The sequence below is a fragment of the Piliocolobus tephrosceles genome, chromosome 13, assembly GCF_002776525.5.
Source record: "Piliocolobus tephrosceles isolate RC106 chromosome 13, ASM277652v3, whole genome shotgun sequence".
NCBI classification, from domain to species: domain Eukaryota; kingdom Metazoa; phylum Chordata; class Mammalia; order Primates; family Cercopithecidae; genus Piliocolobus; species Piliocolobus tephrosceles.
Genome location: NC_045446.1, coordinates 58,640,852 through 58,656,225, shown reverse-complemented (window position 1 = coordinate 58,656,225; position 15,374 = coordinate 58,640,852). Strand labels below are relative to the sequence as shown.

At 46.1% G+C, this 15,374-nt stretch overlaps 1 protein-coding gene across 3 annotated transcripts; it reads left to right on the top strand.

The window, feature by feature from the left end:
* The first annotated feature begins 2,404 nt into the window (after window positions 1-2,404).
* On the top strand, window positions 2,405-14,971 carry CCKBR (cholecystokinin B receptor). Of its 3 annotated transcripts, XM_023189926.1 has the most exons (6): window positions 2,405-3,079; window positions 12,526-12,777; window positions 12,944-13,193; window positions 13,502-13,659; window positions 13,863-14,191; window positions 14,243-14,971. In XM_023189926.1, the coding sequence occupies exons 1-6, from the start codon at window positions 2,929-2,931 to the stop codon at window positions 14,387-14,389; spliced, it is 1,287 nt and encodes a 428-aa protein (XP_023045694.1). In that variant the 5' UTR covers window positions 2,405-2,928; the 3' UTR covers window positions 14,390-14,971. The 3 variants fall into 3 exon arrangements, with proteins under 3 accessions (XP_023045694.1, XP_023045693.1, XP_023045695.1); XM_023189925.1 differs by having other exon boundaries at window positions 13,863-14,971; XM_023189927.1 differs by lacking the exon at window positions 12,526-12,777 and having other exon boundaries at window positions 13,863-14,971.
* Window positions 14,972-15,374: the final 403 nt, after the last annotated feature.

Here is a 15,374-nt window from a genome sequence, read left to right as displayed (position 1 = left end):
AGATCAGATGGATGAGTAAGTGTTAATTAGGTAAGGAAGGAAAGAAGCAGCTTCCAGAGAGCATATGGAAAAGCTATGCAACTGGAGGACATATAGCAAAAATAAAAAAGACAAAAAGAAAAAGAAAAATAAGGGAAAAAAGAGGAAGTGACCAAAAAAGGCCAGTGTGTCTACAGTGGAGAGAAAAAGAATCAGTGACTCATAGTGATTTGAAATAATGTGGCTAGAGAGGTAAATGGGAGCCAGGCCACATATGTTTCTAGATTCTGTTAAAATGTTTTCTCTATCCCAAAAGCAAAGGTCAAAAGAGTGGGGTAGTCAGATTTGTATTCTAAGCATAGTACATGGGCCAAAGGTGAAGGACAGATGTAAAGAGGCATCAGTAAAATATGGTGGCCCACTTAGGAAGCTAGGAGTGTGGTTCAAGAGTACGGTAATATCAGTGGACATATAAGCAGACAGATTCAAGGAACACTCAGTAGCTAAAATGAACAGGACTTTGTGATTGATTCAATATGGGAGTGATGTAGTTATGTTCCCCAGGAAGCAGACTCTCAAACAAAGATTACTGTGGAGGATGTTTACTAAGGAGTACTCTTGGAGTTAACACCTGTGCAAGAGAGAGGATGAAAATAGGATTGGGCAAAAGGAGAAGCTGAGCAGTAATTCAGACCCAGCAAAGACCTCAGTCAACCCTATGAAGAGCTCTGGGGATGTGAGCATCTTTCAGAGTTGTCCACCACTGGGTTGAAGGGACTAAACCTTTATACCTCTGCACTGATTGGTCATTGGATATAGAATGCCCAAGAAAGGGAGCATAACCTTGGATGAGCTGGGTTTCTTCTGCTTAGGGAACTCCTGAAGGGTTCTGACAGCTGAGGGCCGTCTTTTAGCAGCACTCTCCGCAACTGGAAAATAAATCCTTCATTTTTGAAGAGAGTTCTGGGCTTTGCATCACAGCATCTAGCACAGGTGTGAAGGATCATAGGGGAGTAAGGCATCAATAATAATTCCTAAATTTCTGATATGTACATCCTGATGGGTGCACTTAACTACCGTATATTACAATCATTGGCTTACTTAGGAAAATCCCCACTAGAGTAGAGGCAAACTCTATTGGACAACTAGTGCACACCCCTAGAACCGGCATAGTTTGCTAAATAAGTGAATGTTCATCTACTTCTATTTTCACTCCCCTCTCCCTTACATCCTTTGCTCCCTTCCCTCCTCATCGTACTGCTATCCAATGTGGGAAAACTTGAGCAGGTTATCTGAGGCCTCACCTGCGCTGGAGTTGAATAAATAGGAAATCAAGCTCCTCTGGTCCAGGCTCTCTGATGGGCAAGACAGGCAGTGCCAGGAGGAAGGCAAGGGGGGCAGGTGATGACATCTCAGGCATAAACTGTCTTTCAACTCTCTTTCAATGCTTCAGCCCCTATAAACTCAGGGCTGTCTGAACCAGGTCCTCTCCAAAAGATTGACTGGATAAAGGCCTGCTGAATCCCCCATAAAGCCAGACTCCATTCTCTAATTTGTTCTTCCACTGACGCCCGCCCCCCACCTCTTACAGCTACTGCTGGGGGTCAAAAGACAGAATTTCACATCGTATTGGAGTTCATCTGGAATCTGAAGAATGGATAGGAATCTGGAGATAGGAATCTGGGGAAGAAAAGGAATGGATAGGAGAATGCATAAGGAGCAGGGCTGAAATAGTAGAAGAGGCAAATCCTGCCCTGAGAAGATGAACCCAGTTCAGTCCTGCACCCTTCAGCCCTGTTCCCGCTGCACCCCAGTGACCCAGTCCCCTTCCAGCCCCCACTCGTGGGAACTTGACACCCTACACAGGCAGCTCTGCCTGCACTGAGAGTAAACAGGGAGCGTTAGCGTGTCGGGTGGGCGTGGGCGCTGCCTGGAGACGGTGGAGAAAGCCAACCGTCTCCTCCTCTTTTGCCTGCGCTGGGCCGGCGTTAGAATTATATCCCATCTTCACGTTACTCGGGTTTATCCTTGTCAGCTCTTGCCACCACCCCCAACTGCCCTCAACACCCAAGTCAGAAGCTTCCTCCCGGGAGCCCTTTCCCCTGGCAAGCCTCCCCTGGAGCCAAATCCCGGCCCCACCCCCACTCCCGCCCAGCTGTGGACGGCTCCTTGGGAACCTTAAGTGGAAGCCTGAGTGTTGAGCCTCCGATAGGAGGTGAAGGTTGCGGAGACAGATGCAGGAGCTACCCCAGTCCCGCAGCGAGGAGCTGCAGGGAACTACGGTAGCAATAGTGTCACGGTCACTGCGGTCACTGCAACACAGTACGGTAAACGCGGCTCTAGGCGCAGACTAAAGCATCCGCGCCTCAGCAGGTGTTGCACGCAGACCCGGTCTCCAACGCCACCTCCAATATCCCTGATACACCAGAGAAAGATGTTGGATCCGTGGCAGCCGTCTCTACCCAACGCCTCCTACCCTTCCTTCCCCAAAACCTCCCGCTACGCTGCCAACACTCTTGTCTTCTCTCTCTCTCTCCCTCCCCCGCCCTCCCTCTCCCTCTCCCTCTGTCATTGCGGGGAATCGAGGGTGGGGGCGGGTGATAAAGAGAGGTGGGCAGGAGAGAAATCTCTAAGAGGAGACAGGACAGATCTAGGGAGGGGGCGAGCCTGGAGGACAGTCGCACAGGGAGGGGAGAACTCCCAAGCCAGGGAGGGGGTGCACCGTCACCTGGTGGGACAGAGGCTGGAGGAGGGACGGGAACCCAGGCGGGGCGAGCCGCCTGAGAGTGGAAGGGCAGGCGCCTGGGCTGGAGGCGGAGACCAGGCGGGGCAGGGAGGCGGGGGAGGAGGGCGGTGGGAGCCTGAGCCGGAATCGCAGCGTGAGCAGGTGGAGCTGCGGTGGGAGTCCGCCGGGTCGAGCAGAGTAAGGCGGCGGGCTCGGCGGGGGCCATGGAGCTGCTAAAGCTGAACCGTAGCGTGCAGGGAACCGGACCCGAGCCGGGGGCTTCCCTGTGCCGCCCGGGGGCGCCTCTCCTCAACAGCAGCAGTGTGGGCAACCTCAGCTGCGAGCCCCCTCGCATTCGCGGAACCGGGACACGAGGTGGGTGCCTCCCTCATCCCCCTCCACAAGCTCTTTCTCACTGTACCCCAGAACACTAATAGAGTCCCCCCACCAGCTCCACACTATCTTCTCAAACGCCCACACCGTGCCCCTCATAGTACTCCCTCAGCCCCCAAACAGCTCCCCTCACACCTTCACCCCCACAGCTCACAAGTTCGTAGCTTCACACCACTTGGTCGGAACTCCTTCACATCCTGGTCCCCTGATTACACCCAGAGCCGCTGCTCGCCCCAAAGCACAGCCCCTTCCCCAACACGCAGCCCCTCCTAGACACCAGTTAGAAGGCGAGGATCTCCTCTTGCCAACCCTGCAGATCTCCTTTTCCCTCTTACATCCAGTTCACAAAGCCACAACAGAGAAGGGAAGGAAGAAAGGAAGGCAGGATTGGGAAGAGAAGGGGGCTGGTTGAGGGAGGGAGCACTCTGGAAAGCCTGAATGGGAAACTGAAGATGTGATCACATCTGACACCCCAGCCACCAGGCATCCCAAAAAAGATCCTCAAATCTGATTTAGGCTGGACACTAGGAGATGCTCCTTAAAGCTGCCTGTCTCCATTTCACTCCTCAAACCCCTCTGCCTCCCTAGTTGGAGCTTTCAAGGCTTTGTCCTCTCTTTGTCTGCAAGTAATGTCTCCAGCTATCTTCCAAGCTCCCTCTTCAGCCCTAGGCTAGGTGCTGGGGGCACAGGGCAAACCAGACCCAGTCTGGTCCCTCATGACCTATAGCCAAGTGCAGAGAGAAAAAAGCAAATGGAAAAATTACAGGCACAGTGGAAATCTCATGAAAGGGTCTAAACTGTGGGCACCAAAAGAACTTCACAGAGGCTAGAACCTTGGAGCTGGGTCTTGAAGTTGAGTGGGCAGAAAAGGAAGGAGTGGGATTCTAATGAAGGAAATAAATTTTTCTAAACTCAAGAAGGGAAAGTTGGAATAAACTGTAATCCAAGTATTTACCCCACGAAATAATCTATGCTTTCTCAGCCCAGTTGTTACACACTCACACTTGGATTCTGTCATTCAACCAATATTTATTGAACCAGAGATTGTGCTTGGTAGTAGGAATGTAAGTTGAATAAAACTGACACAATTCCTACTTCACGGAGCTCAAAGCTTAATGGGTGAGACAGACAAGCAGGGGATAGAAGCACAAAGTGGAAGAGCCTTGAGAGGGAAAAGATAGTGGGAACACAAGTGGAGCACCTCTAGCCCAGCCTAGCCTCCATGAGAATTAAGGTTGGCCTCTTATGGAAATGAGATACGAAGTGAAAAAAATTAGGGAGACTGGCTCTAAGCTTCCTGTTGGGGAAAAAAAAAAAAGTATATATAGGAGAGTCAGTCAAGTAAACAGGCAGAAGAGGCAGAAAGCATCCCAAATAAAAGATGTATAAAAAGCTCCAAGTTTGAATTCATGGCACTTTTATCCACTGTGACATAGTTTTGAGTGGCTAGAACATATATCTTAAGAAGGGAATAATGAACAGGCTGGAGACCAGCCTAGAGAGTTTGCAGAGAGCCTACCAGATCTGACCATGGAATGTGGACTTTATCCTGAGGGCAATAGGAACTACTAAAAGATTCAGTAGCACTACCAGGATTAGTTCTATAATGTGGAGAATGGATTGGAAGACATGAGATGGAAGGCAGGGGGGTACTTTAGAAGTTTACTATATTACACTGGTCTAGGTGAAAGACGATGCTAGCTGAGACTAAGGTAATGGCAAGGGGGACAGAGAGAGGTGTATAGATTTGAGAGCCTCTTCTGGAAATGGAATCAACAGATTAGAAGCAGAGAGGATGGAAGAGGTCAAGGGATGATATTCAGATTTCTAACTTGGGCAATTGAATGGATATTGGTGCTATAGCAATTGTACACAATGAGCAAGATAACAAAACAGCAGAAACAGGTTTGGAAGAAGGAATTATAAATTCACTTTGGAACCCATTGAGTTCAAATGTTAGTAGGACATCCAGGTGAAGCTACCTAGTAAGCTACTGAATCCAGGGGTCTGGAACTTACAGGAGAGGTCTGAGGTGGAAATACAGACTTGAAGGTCTTTGCCTACAGAAGGTAGAAGCCATGAGAATAGTTAAAATCATAATATTTTGTATAGAATGAGAAGAAAATAGGTCCTGGGTCAAGACTCTGCGTAAGACCATTATTTAAAACCCAGGCAGAGAAAGAATTTATGAAGGAGATTCAGATGAAACCGTCAGAAAGGCAGGAGCTATGCCCTTCCAGAAAGCAAGAAAAAGAGAGTTTCAAGCAGGTTGGGGTAAACGATGTCAAATGCTATTGATGTAAGTTAGATAAATAAAAAACAGGACAGTCAGAACAGCATCTTTCAGATTTAGTAACAAGAAAATATTTAGGAGTTGTAGGTATTGAGGCTTGACTATGGTAAGTTGAAGATTGGGCTGGTGGGAGAGGGAGTTATGAGAAGTGAACCAGGGTATATAGCCAAAACTTCCAAAAGTTTGGTAGGCAGAGAGAGAGAGAGAGAAAGAAAGAAAGAAAAGCAGGATATTGCCAAAAATAGCATGAGATTGAGGCAGCTGGGTTAGGGTAGGGGGGTGGGTATATGTGTAGGTTTGTTGTGTGTGTGCACACATATTTTAAAACAAGAGCTTTTAAAAGTGATGTTGATTGGGCCAAGAGAGGAAGATTGAAGGTGCAGATAAGAAAGGGGATAGTCAATAGAGAAGAGTCCCTGTGAAAGCGGGATGTGAAGCAATTCAGAGCACAGGTGCAAAAATTTGCCTCACTTATCTAAATGCTTCTCACACATTCAGATGTTACCCAGCCCGTCAGATGTTACACACAGAGACCCTGTCAGCCACACTCACTCAGATATTATCCCCACAGATGCATATGTTACCCAGGTTCACTCCAATGTTACCAATAGAAATTTGGATGTTACCACTTTATTCTTCTTATATAATCCATGCAGACTTGAGTATTACCCATTTTCACTCAGATAGTACCCACAGAAAGAAAAATGTTACCACACTCACTTTAATATTGTCCGAAGTCATTTTGGTGTTACACATCCATCAAACACTACTCACTTTCATTTTATTATTATCCACACACAATCAGATATTATCTATGCTCACTTAAGTAAGCTTTCCCCAGATACTACCCATAAAATTACAAATATTACTCTCACAGATAATATTACAAATAATACCCACAAAGGCTTAAATATTACTTACATTCACTCAGGTGCTCAGTTATTTCACTTATTCAGATTAACATCTTTTTTTTTTTTTTTTTTTTTTTGAGACAGTTTCCCTCTGTTGCCCAGGGTGGGGTACAGTAGCATGATCACAGCTCACTGCAGCCTTGACCTCTGCAGGCTCAGGCGATCCTCCCACCTCAACCCCCTGAGTAGCTGGAAATACAGGCATGTGCCACCACAAGTGGCTAATTTTTTGTATTTTTTGCAGAGATAGGGTTTTTCCATGTTACCCAGGCTGGTCTCTAAATCCTTGACTTAAGAGATCTGCCAACCTCAGCCTTCCAAAGTGCTAGATATGAGCCACCATGTCTGGCCCAGATTAACATCTTAATTTAGTTTAACATGCTAACATCTATCCATACTCAAATACTACCCATACATACTTGGATATTACTTCTGCTCAGTCAGCAATTTCTATCATTATCTGGATATTCCACTATTCACAAGTAGACCTCTGAATGTAATCTATGCTTCCTGAAGATGTTACCTACAAAATGTTATCTACAGAGAGTTGAATATTAACCTTTGCTCTTTCAAATGTTACTACACTTACTCGGATATTATCTAAACTTAAATGTAAGCCATATTCGATCGGATATTACCTATAAGCATGTAGCTGTTACCATTCTCCAGTTATTTCGTGACTTTCACCTACCCATATACTATTTCAAAGACTAAAGTATGCCCAACACTCACTCTGATATTACCTACACACCCTTGCATATTACTTCGGCTCCCTCAGTACCCACTATGTGGATTCCCCCATTCACCCAGCCACTACCCACAGTCAGTTGGATGTGATCCCTGCTTATCATAAAGATAAGGGTATTACTTTGATGTCTGTGTGCATGGGTGAACAGATCAAACATGCCAGTAGAATGCAGAATCTGAGGCATCAGCAGCTTCAGTGTTCCATGGAGTTTTTCCTTAGAAAGGCTTGGTTTTCATTTTATGTCACATTGTCTGGATTTTTGTGCTCATACTTCTCTGCCATTATCTAGACAGAACAAATACCGGAACAAATACCGATCTTCTAAACACCAGGAGAAGAACTGAACTGTCCCAGTCTTCTGAGTCCCCTGGTCTGATGCCAGTTTTCCTCTCATCCCCAGGAAGATGATGAGATGATGCTCATGGGTAGACTATCAAGGCACTTGTGAATGTACCCCAGTAGGTGCTATCTCCCATCCTTCTGCCCATGCCTGTTTTCTAGTCACTGAAGCCACTGTCATCACTCATATTCCACCATGCAAACACACATTAATACACACACACACACACACACACATACATACAAGTCTAATTCTGATTTATTTTGTGCATGACTTTTTAAACTAATAGATTATTTTTAGAGCAGTTTTAAGTTTACAAAAAGTACAGAGTGCCCATACACACACAAACACACATATACACAGAATTTACCCTATTATTGACAGCTTACATTAGTGTGGTACATTTGTCACAATTTATGAGCCAATATCAATACATTATTCACTAAATTCTAGAGTTTACATTAGGGTTCAGGTTTTTGTGTCGTATGGTTTTGACAAATGTATAATGGCATGTATCTACCATTACAGTATCATACAGAGTAGTTTCACTGCCCTAAAAATCCCCTGTGCTTCAGCTATTTATCCTTTGCTCTGTCTCCCCAAACTCCTGGCTCTAAAATTGCTTTTAATTAGAACTTTTCACATTTCCAAACTGTTCAACAGCAAAGACCTGTGGAGACAGTGGTGGCTGGAAATAAGATAATAGCTAGGAATGTCCGGTAAAACAGCAAAACACTGCACAGTTGCTGGTCATTTTTACCGGGACTTTATCTTCTAAATTTCAGGAGTCCCCAAGCATATTGCGAACTTCGTAAGGGTGAGATTTAGCTCCATCTTTATGGTTCATCACAATTAGCCAAGCTCAAGGGCACACACATGGGACATATCAGCTGGATGAATGAATGAGAAATTGCTTCTCATACTTCAGAGTACTGTACCAATTTGAGGTGTGGCAGTTGCATCAATAATTAGTTGAAGAAAGACATCCAGAGGCAGATGTAAGCAAGATAATGGACCTAGAAAGATTAAAGAGGTGGAGGCTGGGGGTGGGAGGACAATAGATTTGGAGGAGAAACAGTGAGTCCAAGATAAACCACAGCTCTTTTCTGAGTCCAAGGACCTCTCTGACAGAGGTCTCCCCGATAAAGGTCCTTTATTCTCCACCATACACACTTACTACCCTCAAATTTTGTCACCTATAAGCCTTCCATAACAGAGAGAGGCCCAGCTTCTAAAGGAAATGTAGATAGTTTGCATATAAAAAACAAAAGTTATGCATCTGAAATCATAGCCTCTCACTGACCCCCACAAGGACCTTCCAACATGTGTCTCCAAAAAGACAGAGGCAAAGAAGAAGAAGAGAGGGCATGCTGGAGCACCTCTGCAGAGATGAGAGATGGATGAGGAAGGAGAAAGCAGGTGCACGTCTGTCTTGAAAGACAGAATCATCCAAGATTCATTAACAGGCATGTGTTGACTGCCTCCTTTGTGCTAGGGATGACAAGTGCTAGGGATACACTGGAGAATGAGATGGACATTGCCCCTGTCCTCAAGAAGCTCCTAGTCTAGTGGGGAAGACAGAGAATTACATACATACTAATACAGTGAGAAATGACATGGTTGAGTATAGAGAGAGGGAAAAAGAGGCATTTAGATTGAGATTTGATTAAGAAGGAGGCAGTATGGGCTGGGTGCGGTGGCTCAAACCTGTAATCCCAGCACTTTGGGAGGCCAAGGCAGGCGATCACCTGAGGTCAGGAGTTCGAGACCAGCCCTACCAACATGGAGAAACCTATCTCACTAAAAATACAAAATTAGCCGGGCATGGTGGAGCATGCCTGTAATTCCAGCTACTCAGGAGGCTGAGGCAGGAGAATCGCTTGAACCCAGGAGGCAGAGGTTGCGGTGAGCTGAGATCATGCCATTGCACTCCAGCCTGGGTAACAAGAGCAAAATTCCGTCTCAAAAACAAAAACAAACAAACAAACAAAAAACCAAGGAGGCAATATGATGAATGACAGAGCACTGCAGGAACAAACAGTAGGAGGCAAAGCACTTTAGGGATCAGGGACTTGGCTTCTATTCTGATTCAGCCCCTTATCAGGTGTGTGGTCTTGAGCAAAGAATGTTACTGCTGAGCTCAGTTTGGAAGATTTTATAAATAGCATTTATTTGATGCCTACAATTTCTAAATAAATTGGTTTTTGTTATGAGAAAATACAGTCATGCATTAACTAATGATGGGGATACCTTCTGAGAAATGCATCATTAGGTGATTTCATTGTGTAAACATCATAGAGTGTACCCACACAAACTTAGATGGTATAGCCTACTACATACCTAGGTTATATAGTATAGCCTATTGCTCCCAGGCTACAAACCTATACAGTATATTACTGTGCTGAATATTGTAGGGAAGAGTAACACAATATTATGTATTTGTGTAACTAAACATAGAAAAGGTACAGTAAAAATACAGTATAAAAGATAAACCATCATACCCCTGTATAGGGCACGTACCATAAATGGAACTTGCAGGAGTAGATGTTGCTCTGGGTAAGTCAGTGAGTGAGTGGCGAGTGAATGTAAAGGCCTAGGACATTACTGTACACTTCTATAGACTTTATAAACACTGGATGCTTAGGCTGCACTAAATTTATTTTTCAAAATTTCCTTATTGAATAATAAATTAACCTTAGCATACTGTAACTTTGTACTTTATAAACTTTATGACTCTTTTGTAATAACACAGTGTAAAACAAAAAACACATTGTATGGCTATACAAAAATATTTTCTTTTTTTATACTCTTATCCTTTAAGCTTTTTTCTGTTTTTAACTTAAAAAAAAAAAAAAAAAACCTTTCTGTTAAAACCAAGACACAAACACACACATTGGCCTACACAGGGTCAGGATAAATATTGCCATCTTCCACCTCCACATCTTGTCCCACTGGAAGGTCATCAGGGCAACACCACACATGGAGCTGTCATCTCCTTATAGTAACAGTGCTTTATTCTGGAATACATCTTAAAGGACCTGCCTGAGGCTGTTTTATAGTTAACTTTTTTAAAAAATAAGTAAGAGTATACTCTAAAATAATGATTGAAAGTATAATGTAGTAAATACACCAACCAGTCACACAGTCATTTATTATCACTATCAAGTATCATGTACATCATTGTATGTGCTGAACTTTTAAATGACTGACAGCACAGTAGGTTTGTTTATACCAGTATCCCCACAAGCACATACATAATGCATTATGCTGCAATGTTACAATAACATAGCTAGGTGATAGAAATTTTTCAGCTCCATCATAATCTTTTGTTATTGTTGTTTTGGGTTTTGTTTGAGACAGAGTCTCACTCTGTTGTGCAGGCTGCAGTGCAGTGGCACTATCACAGCTCACTGCAGCCTCGAACTCCTGGATTCAAGCAATCTTTCTGCCTCAAACTCCTGAGTAGCTATGGCTATAGGCATGTGTCACCACACCCAGCTAATTTTTTATGTTTTGTAGAGATGGGGTTTTGCTATGTTGCTCAGGCTGATCTCAAGCTCCTGGCCTCAAGTGATCCTCCTGCCTTGGCCTCCCAAAGTGCTGGGATTACAAATATGAGCCACTGCACTTAGCTATTCATTATAATCTTATGAGACCACCATCATATACAAAATTTGTCATTTACCAAAACATCTTTATTCAGTGCATGGCTGTAGTTTACAATTTGGGAGCTAAAATGAGGGTCAAAGTATGGGGCTCTGGAAGAGAGGACTGCAGCTTTGAGCCCTTCCTTCTCTGCAATCTAGGAGGCTCTGTCCCCTGCCCTCTCTACCTTCGAGCTCTAATCCCTCTCATGCTGAGGTCATAGGCATGTGATTCGGTCTTTTTCAATCCAATTTGATTTTATCTAAATCTGCTTGGTTGTGATGTAGTGATCCAAAGATTAATCCATCTTTTAATAGACAATGGCACAAAAGAATGGGGTCAGCCTCCCAGCTCCTCTGCCTCACACAGGTGTCCCTCCTATGAGCTCCGACAGCACATTATATATCCTTCAGCCTCATTCCTTATCACATCTGTTTATGTATCTGAGTTTACTTCCCACTGTGAGTTCTCAAATGGCAGGGAGCTTGTCATGTTCATCTCCTTGTCCCCAGTGCCTAGCACAAAGGGAGTCCTCTGTAAATGTTTATAGAGTGAGAATGAATGTTTGGAGAGAATTAAAATACAAGGCAGAAGTAAAATAGGCTTTAACAGTTGTGTAAGAAACAGGCATGGGTCAGAGAAAGGGGAGAGTAATACCAAATGAGGTATCCAGAAGGGCCTTACAGAAGAAGTAGCAGTCACTTTGAGTCTTGACCAACAAGGTATGAGTAGGAATTCATCAGATACAGAAAATAAGCTTGTCATGAGGGGTGGAAGCTGTGAGGAGGGCTGGTGAAAGAGTATTCCGGTCTGAGAAACCAGCTTGAGCAGGGAGAGAGTCACAAGTGCAAATGATGCATTCAAGAAACTGTGTCATTCAGTGGCTTGCTTAAATGGCTGCAGTGCAGGGAGGGGGTAGGGGAGAAAGAGGTCCCTTCTGGGAAGATCTTGATGACATTCTGAGGGGTTGCAGACAGTAGAGAATAAGTGAAGGATTTTTTTTGCTTTTGCCTTTAGAGAATAAAGACATGATCTGATGTGATTTAAAAGGCAGTGGGTTATCAACAGTGTAGAATAGGGAGGTCAAATAGAATAGGCTAAGAAAGGACCTTTGAATTTAGCAGTTAAAGATTAGTGTACTTGGGAAGAATTATGCAGCGATAGGGTACAGAATCTTGTATTGTAATGGATTGAAGAGCAAATGAGAAGACACAAATATCCTCTTAAGAAGTTTGGCTGCAAAGAGAAAGATTTGGAACAAACGTTGAGAAGAGGCAGGCTTTCTTAAGGAAGGGCAGAATTGGGCCAATTTAACCAAACCTCAAGGGGTTAGAAGGCTAAAGGATTCAAGTTCACCATTTACTGAGCAGTTCGTGCGTGGGGAATGTAGGCATCTGGCTGCCTAATGAGGGTTGGGGATAAGAGGGAAGGAGGGGGGTTTGGCTGAATGAGGGCGACCTCCTACTGCCACCTCTCCCTTTTCTTACCCAGAATTGGAGCTGGCCATTAGAATCACTCTTTATGCAGTGATCTTCCTGATGAGCGTTGGAGGAAACGTGCTCATCATCGTGGTCCTGGGACTGAGCCGCCGCCTGAGGACCGTCACCAATGCCTTCCTCCTCTCACTGGCAGTCAGCGACCTCCTGCTGGCTGTGGCTTGCATGCCCTTCACCCTCCTGCCCAATCTCATGGGCACATTCATCTTTGGCACAGTTATCTGCAAGGCGGTTTCCTACTTCATGGGTGGGTGAGACAACCACGCACCCCCACTTGCCATTCTCCCCTCCTAAAGCTCTTGTGGATGTAGGGGTCCTCCCCAGTTGGCAGGGAGGGGTGTGAGGAAGTCCCACTGATGGTTGTGCAGCGCAAGTTTCCTAGGTGACTCCTTCCTGTCTCTTCCCTTGCTTAGGGGTGTCTGTGAGCGTGTCCACACTAAGCCTCGTGGCCATAGCACTGGAGCGGTACAGCGCCATCTGCCGACCACTGCAGGCACGAGTATGGCAGACGCGCTCCCACGCGGCTCGCGTGATCGTAGCCACGTGGCTGCTGTCCGGACTACTCATGGTGCCCTACCCCGTGTACACCGTCGTGCAACCAGTGGGGCCTCGTGTGCTACAGTGCGTGCATCGCTGGCCCAGTGCACGGGTCCGCCAGACCTGGTGAGCTTACCCACAAACTATCCTAGGAATTCCTTTGTCACCTCTATTAAATGATTACGATCATTGCCCAGAATCTTCCTCCAGCTGCCCGGAGAATTACCACGCCAATTCCTATTCCGCATCCACCACCCTGGAGTTCCAGTTTGGGTCCCTTCTGCAGTTCTCTCTCCCTTCCCAGTGGCACCCCCAAATCCTACTCCTATTTCAGGTACCTGGCCACAGCCCTAGAAACACCAGTCCTTGGCTTTTTCTCCATCTGTGATTATAGCTGGACAGAAACCCGAGTGATCTGTCTGTGTTGCCTTCAGGTCCGTACTGCTGCTCCTGCTCTTGTTCTTTATCCCGGGTGTGGTTATGGCCGTGGCCTATGGGCTTATCTCTCGCGAGCTCTACTTAGGGCTTCGCTTTGTCGGTGACAGTGACAGCGAGAGCCAAAGCAGGGTCCGAAGCCAAGGCAGGCTGCCAGGTGGGGCTGGACCAGGTGAGCAAAATCTGGAAGAGGCGGAGCTTTGGAGGGCGACGGGGCCTGCTGGAGTGGGTGGGGCTAAAATGAAGGTGAGAAGAAAGCTGAAATGGGGTTACGGCTGGGAGCAGAGGTCAGGTGGGGACTGGGCTGGAAACTGGGAGGACTCTTGCCTTTTTCTCTGACCGCCCACCCTCTGTGCTCAGGTGCTGTTCACCAGAACGGGCGTTGCGGGTCTGAGACTGGCGCGGTTGGCGAAGACAGTGATGGCTGCTACGTGCAACTTCCGCGTTCCCGGCCTGCGCTGGAGCTGTCGGCTCTGACGGCTCCTGGGCCCGGCTCCCGGCCCACCCAGGCCAAGCTGCTGGCTAAGAAGCGTGTGGTGCGAATGTTGCTGGTGATCGTTGTGCTTTTTTTTCTGTGTTGGTTGCCAGTTTATAGTGCCAACACGTGGCGCGCCTTTGATGGCCTGGGTGCACACAGAGCACTCTCAGGTGCTCCTATCTCCTTCATTCACTTGCTGAGCTATGCCTCGGCCTGTATCAATCCCTTGGTCTACTGCTTCATGCACCGTCGCTTTCGCCAGGCCTGCCTGGAAACGTGCGCTCGCTGCTGCCCCCGGCCTCCACGAGCTCGCCCCAGGCCTCTTCCTGATGAGGACCCTCCCACTCCATCCATTGCTTCCCTGTCCAGGCTTAGCTACACTACCATCAGCACGCTGGGCCCTGGATGAGGAGTAGAGGGGCCGTGGGGGCTGAGGCAGGGCAAATGACAAGCACTGATCCTTCCAGACACACAAAACACAAATCACAACTGACGCAGGAGACCGACACCCAAAGCATGGACTAACCCCAAAGCACAGGAAAAGGTAGGTTATGTGACACAAAAGGAACAAGAATGGAGCAGTACACAGGAAAGGAGGCATGCCTCTGATATGGGACTGAGCCTGGCCCATAGAAACATGACACTGACCTTGGACAGACACAGTATCCCTAGCAGTGAACTATTTCTACACAGTGGGAACTCTGACAAGTGCTGACCTGCCTCTCACACACAGATTAATGGCACTGATTGTTTTAGAGACTATGGAGCCTGGCACAGGACTGACTCTGGGATGCTCCTAGTTTGACCTCACAATGCCCTTTCCCGATCAGTACTGAAAATACCATCAGGCCCAATCTCATACCTCTGACCAACAGGCCATTATGCACTGAAAAGGTTCTTCATCCCTTTCCAGTTAAGTACCATGGCCCTGCCCTCTCCTTCCTTACCCAAACTGTTCAAGAAATAATAAATTATTTGGCTTCCTCCTGAACTTCCTTTCTGGATTCTTTTGGGGCAGGTGAGGAGGCAAGGATTTTGCAATATCCTTCTGTCGGGTCTCTCCCACTGTTGCACACCACTGTGCACAACCCCTTGCCAGAAAGCCCAGTCTCTGAGGCTCAATGTGACTGTGCATATTCTTTCTGGGTTTTCATCCTCTACCTACATTCCAGTGTTGCAGTAACTGTGAATGGGGATGGAAAATGGCATATCCATGATGTATCATGATTCCTGATCACATTATCCCAAAGTGGTGCCACTGTTAAGATACTATATTAATGGATGCTTGTTAAATTTTGATGAAAAGATAAAAGAAGAAGCACTGTATAGTAAGACTAAGTTTATTCAGTGTGTGTGTGAAACACCAGAGATCAGACCATGACAAGTATACAGAA

What these genes read in the sequence shown, in the direction of transcription:
- CCKBR (XM_023189925.1), top strand. Translation starts at nt 2,929, where the DNA reads ATGGAGCTGCTAAAGCTGAACCGTAGCGTGCAGGGAACCGGACCCGAG. An exon ending in TCGCGGAACCGGGACACGAG is followed by an intron (nt 3,080 to 12,525) that starts GTGGGTGCCTCC and finishes TTTCTTACCCAG; the next exon opens with AATTGGAGCTGGCCATTAGA. An exon ending in GGCGGTTTCCTACTTCATGG is followed by an intron (nt 12,778 to 12,943) that starts GTGGGTGAGACA and finishes TCCCTTGCTTAG; the next exon opens with GGGTGTCTGTGAGCGTGTCC.